Source organism: Cibotium barometz, chromosome 15 (genome assembly GCF_041138505.1).
Source record: "Cibotium barometz isolate CiBa-2024 chromosome 15, ASM4113850v1, whole genome shotgun sequence".
Taxonomy (NCBI): Eukaryota; Viridiplantae; Streptophyta; class Polypodiopsida; order Cyatheales; family Cibotiaceae; genus Cibotium; species Cibotium barometz.
Window position 1 is genome coordinate 27388625 of NC_141060.1, and position 16133 is coordinate 27404757.

At 43.6% G+C, this 16133-nt stretch overlaps 1 protein-coding gene across 1 annotated transcript in view; it reads right to left on the reverse strand.

Moving 5' to 3' along the window:
- Positions 1-8521: 8521 nt before the first annotated feature.
- The window catches only part of LOC147631121 (serine/threonine protein phosphatase 2A 57 kDa regulatory subunit B' beta isoform-like), a 29797-nt gene continuing 22185 nt past the window's right edge, over positions 8522-16133 (reverse strand). Inside the window, exon 2 of the mRNA XM_086809455.1 lies at positions 8522-9321. Coding sequence (XP_086665581.1) covers positions 8992-9321 — 330 coding nt within the window. The 3' untranslated portion in view covers positions 8522-8991. The remainder of the gene's footprint in view (positions 9322-16133) is intronic.

The following is a 16133-nucleotide window of genomic DNA, read 5'->3' on the forward strand; positions in this document are numbered from 1 at the left end:
CTTCTGAGTTTAGACTTAGAATGGCAAATAATGCAAAAGTCAGATGTTTGGGAGTGGTGAAGAAGCTGCAGGTGACCATTCTTGGACAAGAAGCTGAGCTAGATGTTCATGTGATGCCAGCAAGGACAGAAGCTTACCCATTAATTTTGGGGAGGTGATTGCTGATAGCAATGAAAGTAGGACAAGATTGGTGGAGAGGACACCTTATCTTGGGGTTGGATCAGCCTGCCAGAAAACAAGTCAGATATGACATGGACAAGGGGAGAGAATTTATTCCAGAGAGTAGTACTTCAAAAGATGAAGATGAAGAAACCAGTTCCATAGAGGACTTAGAAACAAACGATGATGGGGAGGAGGAGGTTCAACTGTTGGAGCCAGATTCTAACCTCATGTGTATGTCTGTATGTGTATGTCTGTACAGCTGTGTGTAGAGGAAGGGGAGAAGCTGAAAACTGAAGTTGAAGTACAGCCAGATAGGGAAGAAGTCTTACAAAAAAAAGTTTGCCAAGGATCTAGCTATGTTGTAGAAGTTTTCAAACCTCTTCATTTCCTCTTATACACAAGTTACAGGAGTGTCAACAGTGCAGAATGAGATCCAGTTGAAGCCAGAGGCTAAAGCAGTTCTGCAGAGGTTGAGAAGATTGGGAGTTGTACAACAACAGGTATTGAGAGAGAAGGTGAATAAACTATTTGAAAGCAAGGTTTATCTTCCCAGTTGACAATTCTAAATGGGCTTCTCCAATAGTAATCACTCCAAAGAACAATGGAAAATGGAGAGTCTGTGTTGATTTTAAGCCTCTGAATGCTCTAACCAAGAGAGATCATTATCCACTGCCTTTCCAAAATGAGATTCTGGATAGTGTGCCTCGGCATAAAAGATATAGTGTCTCTGATGGATATTCAGATACTTTCAAATTTCAATTGCCCCAGAGGATCAGAGGAAAACTACCTTCATTACCCCATGGGAGTGTTTTGCTTACAAGGTTATACCCTTTGGGCTTACAAATGCTCCTGCTACCTTTCAAAGGTTTATGAATCTGGTGTTCGAGCCCTATCTGGGGTCCTTCATTATTGATGATTTTTGTAACTGCAGTGGCAGATGGATCCATTGTGAGAAGCTGAGGTTAGCTTTGAAGAGGCTGGATGATCTGGGTGGTCAGTTGAACCCTGACAAATGTCATTTGGCTCACGCCAAGGTAACTCTACTTTGTCATGTGGTTTCTGAAAATGGAAGATGGATCCATTGTGAGAAGCTGAGGTTAGCTTTGAAGAGGCTGGATGATCTAGGTGGTCAGTTGAACCCTGACAAATGTCATTTGGCTCACGCCCAAGGTAACTCTACTTCGTCATGTGGTTTCTGAAAATGGAATTGAGGCAGATCCTTCAAAAGTGGAAACTTTGCTCTTATTGGAGGCACCTCAGATTGTGAAGCAGTTGTTGACATTCACTTATAAGGTAAGATACCTTACCATATTCATCTTTCTTTTGTCTCATGCTTTATATCCATTGCAGCAAGCATCCCAAAGGGATCCGTTTGTGTGACAAGACAAGGAAGAAGAGTCTGTTATGCAAATTAAAGAGATCCCTGAGCACTTTGCAAGTGGTCATGCCCCTTGACTAGAATAGAGAGTTTTTTGTGAACCCTAGTGTGGGTGAGGATGCTATAGGTGTAGTACTGTTACAACAGGGAAAGGAACATTCCTATATGAGGCTTGTATATTTTGTCAGTAGAATAAAGACACTAGGAGAAAGGACGTATTCTGAAGCAGAACTAGTGATGGCGGTTGTGGTGTTTGCTTTAAGGAAATTCAGGTCTTATTTACTCCCAAAGCCTTTCACTATACTGACCCATTACTCTCTACTTCCTCATTTGATTCAGTCAGGCATTCCATCCAAGAGATTATCTAAATGGTTGATTGAGATGCAATAGTTTCAGTTCACTTGTATAGTAGAAGATAGCACAAGAGCTACACTGGTTGATATTTTGACATACAAACAGAATCATGTGGTGTTGAAGAAATAGTTACAAAGAAGAAGGTGCCCACCAGCAGGTGGAAGGACCCTGAAGCAGGATTGCCAAATGCTACACTATTTTTTGATGGGGCTTTTAAGAGAAGCTCTGGAGTGACCAGTGGAGGGATAGTCTTGTTGGATCCATAAGGTAAAGTAGTAAGTCAAGAAAGGATTAAATTGCAAGTGTAGACCAGCAATGAAAGCTAAGTACGCTACCTTAGAGTATGGACTTCAACAGTGTATTAAGAAAGAAATTAGAAGGCTTGTCATCAAGGGAGATAGCTATTGGTCCATCAGACAACTTCAAACTGTCTGGAAAGCCAAGAATCCCAAGTTGAAAGAATGGTGTAAGAATGCTGCAGAGATTTGAGGAGGTACAAATTCAACATGTGAAGAAGGAGATAAACCAAGCTACAGATGCATTAGCAAAAGGGGGGTTAGGCAAGGATTTGGATGTATATGCCATCACTATATCCCATCCTAGCATTGGAAGGGAGAATTTACAAGAAATTGAAGATTTTTTACATACGGGTCTTGTGCCTTCAAGTTTATCCAAAAGGTAGAGATATGGTTTCATAAGGAAGGCTCTGCAGCCGTACACTATTGTGAATGATCAACTTTACATGAAAGGCAAGGACTTGATTCTGAGAAGAGTTCCAAACAGGGAGGAGATCTTTGCCATTATGGCCTCTTGCCATGAAGGGGTCTATGGAGGGCATTTTACCCTGAAGTTGACACTGAGGAAGATTTTGACTACAGGTTATGTATGGCCTATCTTAAGAAAATATGTTTATCTCACTGGTGCAGGAGCTGTGAGCCCTATCAAAAACAAGGTAGGATGGTGTTGCATCATGAGTTAAGGAAAACCATTGTATCATATGGGGCTTTTGAAAAGTGGGGTTTAGATGCAATTTGTCCTCTAGCCACTACTGCTACGGACAAGACCTACATCTTGACTGGAGTAGACTATCTAACCAGATACGGAGTGAGGCTAGATGTGTGAAGAGTATTACTGAAGAGGTGGCCAGATTTGTTTTTGAGGACATCTGTGCAACATTGGAGCTGTTGGCAGAATAGGATCCTAGATTCAGAGGACATTATATAGGAGCTCATGCAGAAGTTGCATATCACACATAGGTTCTCTACTCCTTACTATCCATAGTGTAATGGGCTGGTAGAGAGATTCAATGCCAAACAAAGGGATTTACATGTGTCCTTAGCTCTGTGGGCTTACAAGACAGCAATTGAGTTTTCACCTTATCACTTGATCTTTGGGAAAGAGGCCCTCATGCCCATTGAAGTTGAAATCCCCAGTTTGCAGTTTCGTCTAAAACACTAAGAAAGGGCCATAGATGAGTATGAAGAAAGGTTGTTGAATCTTCAGGAGCTGGAGTTGGCTAGAGAAGAATCTTTGGACCACTATATTCAGTTAAGCAATAGGAGAGATGAGCTTTTCAATGAGATAGTTAAGGACAAAGGTATCAAAGAAGGAGATATGGTGCTCAGATACAATAACAGATTAGACAGCACATTCTAGACCAAGTTTCAGATCAAGTGGGAAGGTCCCTTCAAGGTTATACACATATATGAGAATGGTACTTATCAGCTCGCAAGTTTGGATGATCTGCTCCATTTAAAGAGAGTTAATGGTTACAGGCTAAAGCCATATTAGTGCAGAATTATGGCTATTCAAAAAGATTCAGAGACATTTGATGTAAGCTTGCGTGCTAATGCAGCTGCTCTAGTTGAACATGGAGAATCTTGTTGGGACTTGGATGCACTTTTTACTGAGGATTGTTTCAATGAGTCGACAGAATTTGGTTGAGCATGAATGCTCTAACCATGGGGGGTCTCGCAAACTATGATAGGATCTTTTGTGGCCCAAGGGGTGTGCCCAATGGAGGTGCCCCAAGAGAAAGAAATACACATCGAGTGTGGTTAGGAACCTTAGAAGATAGGAGATTGTTGCATGGTCATTTGTGCATTAGTAAATTGGTCGTTATCAATTGCTGTTAAATAAGTGGAGGGAGGACTCTGCAGCATGGATAATAGCCGACTAGGTTGGCTATAACAATTAAGGTGTGCATGGAGAGGAAGTGCATTGTGGGAAGAAGAAAAAAAGAGAAAATTGTGTTGTGTGTGAGGGCTTTGCTTTTGAAGAAGAAGTGTGGTGTGAGAGAATCAAGTTTAATGTGTAGCTTCTTGAGAAGAAGGCAACATGGGAACTGCTAGAGAAGGCATGAGAAAGACCTACACCAACTCTCTCCGCCTCCTGCAGCCCTGTGTGCGCCTGCGCACGAAAAGACCCTGCAGCTTGCACCAGCTCTCTCTCTCCACGACCAACCGCTTCCACGTGCAGCATGCACCCCAATTCCTCCACACACAAAAAAGGGTTCTCCAAAAATAACGTGGGATCCCCCTAAAAAGGGCCACGATTCTCAAAAGGAGATATTCCTTTGGTTAAAAGGTTTTTAAAACTTTTGAAGAAAATAAAGAAAGAAAAGAACAAAAAAGTTATTCCCCATCAAACCAGCAATGGTAGTTAGAAGAATCCTACGATCCCCTTGTCCCCTCCACACATGGAGTTTTATTAGTTTTTTAAACCTTTGTCCCCTTGTCCCAAGTATGAACATTAAAAATATGTCTTGCTCGCCGACCACCATGCTCATACTTATGTTGCACAAATTCACAGGGTCGTGACATACCCCCCTCTTGAAAAATGGCAAGCGTCCTCGATTGCATTCTGGTGACACAGCAAGACATCCAAAGCGGAACCACATTGATAATGAAGACTGCCCCAGACGATCGGGGTTCAAGTCCCAGCAAACGAAACCTTGAAACCGGCATCTCGTAGAAACCAAAGTGCGGTAGACTAGCAATCACCCAAACACAGTTGTAATCCAGCAAATAAGACAGAAAAAAAGGGAGCTAGAGTGCTCCTACACAAAAAGACCAGCGACACCTATTGGCCCCAAAGCTTGGCGCCCCTTTCAGTATTTCTTTATTCACATTCAATGGAAGAGTTTAACTGCATACATCATGGCCATTCATGGCTTATACGTATGCACGTCCAAACTGCCAGTCCTCTGGACCTCTTAGCATAGAGGTTTCACAAAGCCCTGTGCCCCAAAACACCACTGTCATTCACCTCTAATCAACCAAGATAATACATCCACGAGGCCCTAATTATGCATCCAATTGCCCCATGCACAGAGCCAAAAACACAGCCATACATTAGCCCGTAGACTCTTCCAAATCAATCCAAAATCTTGCCCTGTTTCCATCCTCCGAACTGCCAAAACCTTCCTCTCACAAAGGGCCAGATGAGCACCTCCGAAACAGTCCCGAACTAGTGGAAAGAGGGACTCGGTTGTGCACCTTCTGCAGTCCCACCTGCTCGCAAAGAGAGAGAGAGAGAGAGAGAGAGAGAGAGAGAGAGAGAGAGACCTGCAGACCTTGCGTCACCTTCCCCCAAAGAGAGAAGAAAAAGAAAACAAAAACATGTTGTCCTGCAGTCCTAGCCGCTGGCCTACTCACAAAGGGAGAGTTGTCGCCTACAGACTACCTTAGGAAGGAATGCTCGTGGCTTAGGTGTGCTTTTTTTGAGGAAGGTATGCTCGTACGCTTATGAGCGAACGGTCGTGGCTTTAGAAAGGAACGGCCATGGCTAAGATTTGATTTTTTTGAAAAAAAAAATAACGAGAAGGTAGATCCGTACGCTTATGAGAGAATGGCCATGGCTTTAAGAAAGAATGTGTTAAATTTGCAGCAATGTGATGAGCTATGGTGGATCAAATGCAAGAATCAACATAATTAGCAAGTGATTAGATGATTAAAATGAGATTAGTGAGCAATTAATCTAATAGCTTAATGTAGGCATGGATACTCAAAAACCAGCAATTTCTCATTAGGCCAATGCCTCAATTTATAGGTTGTACATCCACAAGATGCCAAGCATCTAATCCACTGATTTCTCCTTGATTTGTGCCACCTCCTCTACATCTGGGAAGGCACATTTTCCTAGAATCTTTCCACAGTCCTATATTCACTCATTCTACCCTTGATTCTCTCATCAGTAGATTCCTCTAACCTTTTCACTGCTGCTACCCTTGATTCTCTCATCAATAGATTCCTCTCACCTTTTCACTGCTACTACCCTTGATTCTCTCATCAATAGATTCCTCTCACCTTTTCACTGCTACCCACTTAATTACAGACTCCCTTTTATAGTCTCTTGCTAAGGGCTTGTTCCTGCACACCCATTCACTTGCATATTTCAACATCTCTCCTCAAGTGAATAACTCTAGCACACTTGAACCCTATACCAAGTTTCCCTCTTACTTGGTAGCCCGCGACCAGTGCCTCAAGTCCCTAACTCATAGTCCTTGACACTCCCTCTCTCTATGTGTCCAAGGCTACTACAAGTGCCCATGACCTTGACTAAAGTGCTCACACATACATCTACCACATGGCCTACATCATCGGTGGCTCAGAGGTGGACCCGCCGGTTCTCCACAGCCCAGTCCACGTGTAGTCCAACCGTCGCCAAAAAGAGAGAGAATCGTTTTGGTCCTATGTGTCCTCAGCGTGAAGCCCAACCAGTCGACAACTTTACCAAGCACCAAATCTCATGCGTGTAGCTGCAATCCACAACCGCCCATCCTTTCAAAGAGAAAAGCACATGTGTGTGTGCTGCAGTCGACTCTTAGCAAGAGAGAGACAAAGCCTATGTGATGTTCAACCCCACGCTTCCTTGCAAGAGAGAGAAGGCATGAGAAAGACCTGCACCAGCTCTATCCGCCTCTTGCAGCCCTGTGTGTGCCTACGCACGAAAAGACCCTACAGCCTACACCAGCTCTCTCTCCACGACCAACCTCTTCCACGTGCAAAATGCAACCCGATTCCTCAAAAAAAAAAAGAGTTCTCCAAATTTAACGTGGGCTTCTCCTAAAAAGGGCCACGATCCTCAAAAGGAGATATTCCTTTGGTTAAAAGGTTTTTAAAACCTTTCCCCTCCACACGTGGGGTTTTATTAGTTTTTAAAACCTGTCCCCTTGTCCCAAGTATGAACATTAAAAATATGTCTTGCTCACCGACCACCATGCTCACTTATGATGCACAAATTCACAAGGTTGTGACAGTGGCCAATGGATCAAGTATGGTTGTTTGATCAAGGTAGTGTGATTGTGTCCTCAAAGTGTGCAAACATGACAATTTTGTTCCTTCATAGCAAATATGGTTTTTCCTTAAAACCCAATACTCCCTTAGCTCGTCTCACCCCCCTCCCCCCATGCATAGAGCTCAAGCCCTATTAGAACCCACATATGCTTATAGGGTAATACTCGTATAAATATAAAGCACCACCATGTACCAAGGGATGACTTGAACCTCAAGGACCTAACACCACAACTAGTGCAAACATGACAATTTTGATCCTTAATACCAAATATGGTACTTCCTTTTCTAGCTCGAAAGTTGGACACCAAAACCCAAAACTCCCTTGACACAGGCCAAACCCCCCATGCCCCCCCCCCCCCTCCCATACTTGTAACCCTCTTGTGCAAATTGTATATATTATTTTTTAAAAGAGCCAATATAATGTTTAGTACCATAACTCTCTTATTGAGTTTGGGCATTATGACCTTACAATTACTTTAACATGAATCAACACTTCGGTACATTTAACTTCCCAATACACGAGACAAAGCTTACAACTATGACCTTCAACTTTCAGTAGAAATAAGTAAAAACTAACTGAATTGCCATGATTAGCCTAGAACATACTATACCCCCCTCCCCCCACCCCCAAAAAAAAAAAGGGGGCACCCTAGGTATACCCTTTTTTACCTTCTTTTTTGAGGGTGTAGGTACTGAAATAATATGCCACTAGGGTATATTTAAACCAAAACCTCCACCTTGGGAGGCATAGGTGCTACCGCTGAGCTACTTGACAAAGTGGTTTTGAGTGTGGTCTACTCAAAGCCACCTTGGGAAATGGCTCCTTAATAGTTTCATATCGACACTCATTGGCACCTTTAAAATGTCAGTGCACTGTTACTTCATCTAAATTTTAAATTCAGACTCACCAAAATCTGAATGGAGGTTTTTGCCTAGGGCATCTCAATAGTGTTGTGTTCCATGAATCAACAATAATGGATGACAAAAAACACAACATATGAGATGCGCGGCCCCTTGTTCATGCAACCACTTTATGCCTGGTGACATGCTGTTCAGTGTCCTTGATTGATCATTTTGGGATCATAAAATACATCTGCAAGGTCACATAGATGTCTTCTTGACATTCAACTGTGTCATATGACTCAGTCCTCACGTGTGCTCATGCATAGCTCACAATATTTTTCTTCAATGCGACCTTGAGGTCATGTTTATCACATACAAAGAGACTACTCATCCACCATACTTCAACCAAGTTCATTGAGCTTCTGTATACTCTGACAGAACACACACAAAACCAGGAAGGCAATCCATGGCAACCATCACAGTGGTAGAAAAGCTGTGCAATACTTTCCAGGTCAATGGCAGCTTAGCCACTGTTACCTACACAACAAGAGCTACATCTCCACACAAGAACCAAAAAAAACATATGCAATGATTTAAACAGAAAAAGGACTTGGGGGTTTCAGAAAACCCACCAACACTAGAAAAACAACTTCTACCACCACCACAGTGGTGGTCTTTGAAAACAATGGTCAACCAAAGCAGCTAGACTCCCGCCTCAAGTTTTCCTTCTTACTTACATAACTTGTAAGCCAGACCACCAACCCGACACCGCAATAAGAGAGGGCCTGTTTCAATCACACAGCTATACACGACTTTGATGCCAAGATGCCAAACCGGCAGATATTTCTTGGGGAAGGGAGCCACTCTAGATGTCTCCCATGTAAAAAAACGCACTGCTGCTGCAGAGCTCAATCCTTCCTTCCTGCAGCACTGCTCAAAGGCCATCCTCTCCACCACTTAGTGCTGAACCATAACTGGCTGGCTTGGCATGCTTTTAGAGGCGACTACTTCTAGACGTTGCCACGTAAGTTCGCGCCTTTCTTGAGCCACCTTTGCGTTCTCTTCCTCTTCTTCAAACCTGCGCTTGCACTCCTGAAAAAGCTCCTGATCCATCTCTAGAAACATTTTTCTCGCATTCAAAGTCAAACTGTGGACAGCCTGATTCCAGTGACCTCTGGTGTTCTTCTCCAATGCTGAGTAAATCACAGGTAAGATTACTGATCGATTCTGTGTAGCAAGACTTACAATGTGATCATTGTTCCATAAGAATAGAGCCCGCTCTGCAACCTGTAAAATAGTAAAGTATTATTACAAGAGATCCGGGTTGATTCAACATCAGCATTAAAACCTTTACCATCATTAATATTTTTTTGACACTTCAAAACCACCCAGTCTGATTAGAGGTGACAGCCTTGATGCATCAAAACCACCATTATAATACCTTTCGATACTCCTGGTGCAGTAAGAGGTGGCCACCAGGTGCAATGGAGATGTGCTGCTGTCCAAGGTGATAAAATCACTTCACTCTAGTTTGTATTGATAGGCTAGTGGGCTTATACAAGTGAGTGGTTGCACATAACCAGGTCAGAAGAAGTCAATATGTGTGGGCCATGGATTAAGCCAGCCCCTGAACCCACCAGGGGGTACTGTGAATGGTATGGGATACATCCTATTGTACTTGTGGGCAAGGTCAGCATTGTGCTCGGGTGATTATTGATGACAACTCTACACTGCTTGAGAATGGTTCCAAGCTGTCAGGCCTACTTTTACATGCATCAAACCTCACATCAATGTGCCAAGACAATCCTGATGGCACATATACAGCATAGACTAGCGAAATTAGGGTTTAACATGCCATTGTGAGCCCTCACACAAGGGATGCAGTCAAAGAGTGACGTAAGATGAGTTGGGGCTTGCACAGGGTAGATGTAGGTGCACACCTATGAAGCAATGCCCAGAGACACACACCTATAAAGAGGAACAAGCCAAGAACCAGAGATGCCCACTAGTCTCTTGTGGAAGTGCCTGATGCCAACAAGGGAGGGGTGATGTAGAAAATCAGCAAGCCATGGCAAAAGCGGCCAGCAACAAAAGACCGCACATGGGCAGGAAACCCTAACGCACATGCACAAAATTGGATGCATATGCAAAAAACACAAATCCTGAGTGGACTAGGAATGCAAAAACACAAACCCTAATTTGTTGGATGCCCTTCTTGCAAACCCTAACTTGATCCTACTTAGTAAACACACAATAGAGAAGAGGCAAGAGAGACCCTAAACTATTGTATATTGCCAAAACATGAATATATGCAATTAGTTTCTAGATCTACACTAAAAACAGAACTGTATATTGTGTAAACTAGCTACAATGCATACAAAAGATTACAGCCCAGCTCTTCCCAACTAATCTTGATGATCCCGACACCTTGGCTGCATGCCCATAGTTGTCAGGTACGATACCATACGATACGATACCGTACGGGAAATACGGTATGATTTTCTTATCATACGATAAAATACGGTGTTTTAAAAAATTACTTATAAGCTTAGGTAATTCCAATTTCGAGATATGGAGTATTTTAAAAAGGAGGGAGGCATCATAGTACAAAGGAAGCTCAAATAGCCATAGACAAGCAAAAACAAGACCATTAAATGGAAAAAAAATTCGGAAAAAAAAAAATTTCCCAAAAACATCCATACGAGTCTTTACGATATCGTACCGTACGGTATTCCATACGATATGCCGTCGTACGGAGTCAACTATGTGCAGCAGCATGCCCTTGGTATTTAAATGATTACAAATGACCCCTGACCTGCCTTTAGGAATCTGATATTAGGACGAATGCAGGTCGTTGATTGGCCAGAACTTTTCAAACCCAAAAATATCATCAAAAAGGTCATTGAAGATGTTTGTATTGTGCCCAACTTGTCTCCCATCCATCGGTGCACATCCTAAACACCTCCGCGCACCTATTGGGCAATCAAAACTGCCCCAATCAGTCCACTCGCCCTCAGATCTTCCCCCTCCAGGTGGCTGCAGCAGAGAATCATGTCCATGAGCATTCCACTGGGACATGCGTGTGACACCCAAGCTGGAGGTTGAAGCCTTCAAACAAAACTTTGTTCACAATGCCAACTATGAGCAGGTTGGGATACTATGGACAGGTGCCTGTATGTTAAAGATAGGGCTGTAAAAAGGACGATAAAGATTGGGGTTTTTATTTCCCAAAAAAGATCCAGCAAGCAAAACTGGTGCACCAAGGAGACTCTTACTCGGACAAATATGACCTTTGTCCAAGAGCTCAATTAACCCCAGATAGCTCGAATAGTCTCCGCAAGGGAACTCTCCTCCAATAGTCTCATTGCAACACCTCATTGCAACACGCTTATCAGCAAGTGTGCTCATGGCAGTGAAATCGCAAATAAGCTCCCAACGCTTCTGTTAACCCCAAATGGATCGAATCCTCTCTGCGGGGAGGGGGGGATTGTCAGCATGCACAACGGAAATGAAGACAACTGCTGTAGAGAGCATTACACAGATGCAAGAAAGAGAGAAGCTAGTGTAACTCTGCTATATACAGCAATGAAATCCCAGAATATGCAATGAACAGTGTGGGGGGGCAAGGGGCCATTTTATATGGCCCCAGGCTGCTGGTTGGCCAGCACAAAACAGGCCGACAGCAGCCCACGACCTGCTCCAGCCCAGTCGGCCAGCAAATGAAGGTAGTCGACAGCCCTCCCACACCCAGAAAGAAATGGGAAAAATACATGGAAGTGAGGAAAAATGGGGACACACCAAAACTGGGCGGTCACACCCACAACAGAGGCCCTGACATAGTGTACAAATAGGAGATGACTGCTAACACCCCCTCTCAGCTCCTGGATGTGGAACCAACCCCAATGAGCTAGAGTGCGCTGGAGCATAGCCTGAGGTAGAGACTTCGTGAAGAGGTCCGCCGCATTGTCCTCCGTCGAACAATAAAGAAGCAAGATGTCACCAGCCAAGATCTTCTCACGAACAAAGTGATATTGTATCTCTATGTGCTTGGTCCAGGCATGGAAGACCGGGTTCCGAGCAATAGCAATACAACCTTGGTTATCGCACTGGATGACCGTGGGCTCCTTCTGTGGAAACCCAATCTCGCCAAGCAACCTCCGCAGCCCCGCAACCTCGCAAGCAGCACCACAAGCAGCCCGGTACTCTGCCTCTGTTGATGACAAGGCAATAGTCGGCTGCCTCTTGCTGCTCCATGAAACCGCTCCTAAGCCAAGGAAAAAACTGTAGCCTAATGTGGATCTCCTCCCCAATCTGAGTCACTCCAACCTTGGAGTCGAACTCTTGGCATGGCATCATCAAGCATCCATAAACATTAAGCAAGACATTTAAGCATTAATCCAAGTATTATTCAAGCATTTTTCAGCATATGCAAACATGTGTTTAGGGCTGTTTTAGCACCAACATCAGTACATTAGCCATCTTCAGCACATAAAGGTATTTAGAGCATTTATGGCATGTAGTCGGGGCTGTTATGATCAGCCGACAACACCTCTACAGCAGCCGATAGCATCCATGAGCATTTATTGCAGGTCGTGGAGTCCAGATACCTGGCCGACAACAGCTTATCTGCCCGACCAGCAGCACTTACCCATATATAAACCATCGTATCATTTCAGCATGGGTATCTCAGCTTCTCTTCAGCATTTCCTTCCCAGGAGACAAGGGAAATCAGTGGGACAGCAGTTTACTCAGCATATAGTCATCTAGCCAGCATATTCAGCAGTATTCAGTCATCCTCCTCCTACATCGAGGGAAGCCCGCAGCCAATTGGTGGACCTCAGCATTGGAGCAAGGATAAGTCATCATCAGCATTCAGCCTATCCCTCTCATCCCGAGAAGGATCTTCATCTAGGACAGCATCATAGATCTGTTTAGATCTCATTGTAACCCATTCATCTAATATAGCTGCATTGCATTTCATTGACACTATGTCTATCTCTTAAACATCATTAAGTGCTTAGTGAAGTTTAGTTCGCCTAAGGTTGTGATTACTATGATCAATCCCTCACATGTCACATTGGTATCAAAGCATTACAAGGTCACATGTCATTTTCATTCCATCATTCATTCAGTCAGTCATCATGTTAATCGCTTCCGCACAGTTAAACCCAGTTCTCAAAATCTTGCTGGCCATCCTTAGGGATTTCAATTTCCCCTTAGGCATGCAATAGTAACCCATCCATCTGCATTCTTGCACAACATATAGGGTTGCACATGGCTTGCATAGCAGTCAATCTTGCGTCTGCAGGGCTTACATGTTTTGCCCATGAGTTCTATGGGGAAGAATGACATCCATCATCAAAAGAGTAAATGAAGTTTTGGGCTTCAACTGGCAATAGCAGGGGGTTCTCTTCCACATAAGAAGACGGAAGTTTACTCCAACATCACCTCAGGAGGTTCAGAGACTCAGGAACGAGACGGAGATGGTGTGTGAAGGGATTCTACAGACACGTCAAGGTTGGCTCAGTTATTTCCAAGCAGTTTTAGCAGCATTTTCCATTCAGTTCCCCCAGTAGACAAGTCTGTGCTCAAAGGATTCAGCTCCTACAATCAACCTCAATCCCGGCAGAAGAAGTCAGAAGGGGGCAGTGGTTTCAGTGGAGAAGGATCAGCAAAGGAGTCGAAAGGTTGCCAGGTTTACCACCTAGCAACAGTTTAGCAGAGGGGAATGTCACGTGCACACCCATCAGGTGTACAAGTGGCATGGCATCATCAAGCATCCATAAACATTAAGCAAGACATTTAAGCATTAATCCAAGTATTATTCAAGCATTTTTCAGCATATGCAAACATGTGTTTGGGGCTGTTCTAGGACCAACATCAGTACATTAGCCATCTTCAGCACATAAAGGTATTTAGAGTATTTATGGCATGTAGTCGGGGCTGTTATGATCAGCCGACAGCACCTCTACAGCAGCCGACAGCATCCATGAGCATTTATTGCAGGTCGTGGAGTCAAGATACCTAGCCGACAGCAGTTTATCTGCCCGACCAGCAGCACTTACCCATATATAAGCCATCGCATCATTTCAGCATGGGTACCTCAGCTTCTCTTCAACATTTCCTTCCCACGAGACAAGGGAAGTCAATGGGACAGCAGTTTACTCAACATATAGTCATCTAACCAACATATTCAGCAGTATTCAGTCATCCTCCTCCTTCTACATCGAGGGAAGCCCGCAGCCAATTGGAGGACCTCAGCATTGGAGCAAGGAACAGTCCTCATCATCAGCATTCAGCCTATCCCTCTCATCCCAAAAAGGATCTTCATCTAGCATCATAGATCTATTTAGATCTCATTGTAACCCATTCATCTAATATAGCTGCATTGCATTGCATTGACACTATTTGTCTATCTCTTAAACATCATCAAGTGAAGTTTAGTTAGCCTAAGGTTGTGATTACTACGATCAATCCCTCACACATCACATTGGTATCAAAGCATTACAAGGTAACCAGCCTTAGATCATTTTCATTCCATCATTCATTCAATCAATCATCATGTTAATTGCTTCCGCACAGTTAAACCCAGTTCTCAAAATCTTGCAGGCCATCCTTAGGGATTTCAATTTCCCCTTAGGTATGCAATAGTAACCCATCCATCTGCATTTTTGCACAACATATAGGGTTGCACATGGCTTGCATAGCAGTCAATCTTGCGTCTACAAGGCGTACATGTTTTGCCCATGAGTTCTATGGGGAAGAATGACATCCATCATCAAAGGAGTAAATGAAGTTTTAGGCTTCAGCTAGCAACAGCAGGGGGTTCCCTTCCACATAAGAAGACGGAAGTTTGCTCCAACATCGCCTCAGGAGGTTCAGAGGTTCAAGAACAACGGAGATGGTGTGTGATACGATTCTACAGACACGTCAGGGGTGACTCAGGTATTTCCAAGCAGTTTTAGTAGCATTTTCCATTCAGTTCCCGCAGTAGACAAGTCTTTGGCTCAAAGGATTCAACTCCTACAGTCAACCTCAATCCCGACAGAAGAAGTCAGAAGGGGGTAGTGGTTTCAGTGGAGAAGGATTAGCAGGGAGTCGAAAGGTTGCCACGTTTACCACCTAGCAAAAGTTTAGCAGAGGGGAATGTCACGTGCACACCCATCAGGTGTACAAGTGGCATGGCATCATCAAGCATCCATAAACATTAAGCAAGACATTTAAGCATTAATCCAAGTATTATTCAAGCATTTTTCAGCATATGCAAATATGTGTTTGGGGCTGTTTTAGCACCAACATCAGTACATTAGCCATCTTCAGCACCTCTACAGCAGCCGACAGCATCCATGAGCATTTATTGCAGGTCGTGGAGTCCAGATACCTGGCCGACAACAGTTTATCTGCCCAAACAGCAACACTTACCCATATATAAACCATCGTATCATTTCAGCATGGGTATCTCAGCTTCTCTTCAGCATTTCCTTCCCAAGAGACAAGGGAAGTCAGTGGGACAGCAGTTTACTCAGCATATAGTCATCTAACCAGCATATTCAACAGTATTCAGTCATCCTCCTCCTCCTACATCGAGGGAAGCCCGCAGCCAATTGGTGGACCTCAGCATTGGAGCAAGGAACAGTCCTCATCATCAGCATTCAACCTATCCCTCTCATCCCGAGAAGGATCTTTATCTAGGATAGCATCATAGATCTATTTAGATCTCATTGTAACCCATTCATCTAATATAGCTGCATTGCATTTCATTGACACTATGTCTATTTTTTAAACATCATTAAGTGCTTAGTGAAGTTTAGTTAGCCTAGGGTTGTGATTACTACGATCAATCCCTCACATGTCACATTGGTATCAAAGCATTACAAGGTAACCAGCCTTAGATCATTTTCATTCCATCATTCATTCAGTCAGTCAGTCATCATGTTAATCACTTCCGCATAGTTAAACCCAGTTCTCAAAATCTTGCAGGCCATCCTTAGGGATTTCAATTTCCCCTTAGGCATGCAGTAGTAACCCATCCATATGCATTCTTGCACAACATATAGGGTTGCACATGGCTTGCATAGCAGTCAATCTTGCGTATGCAG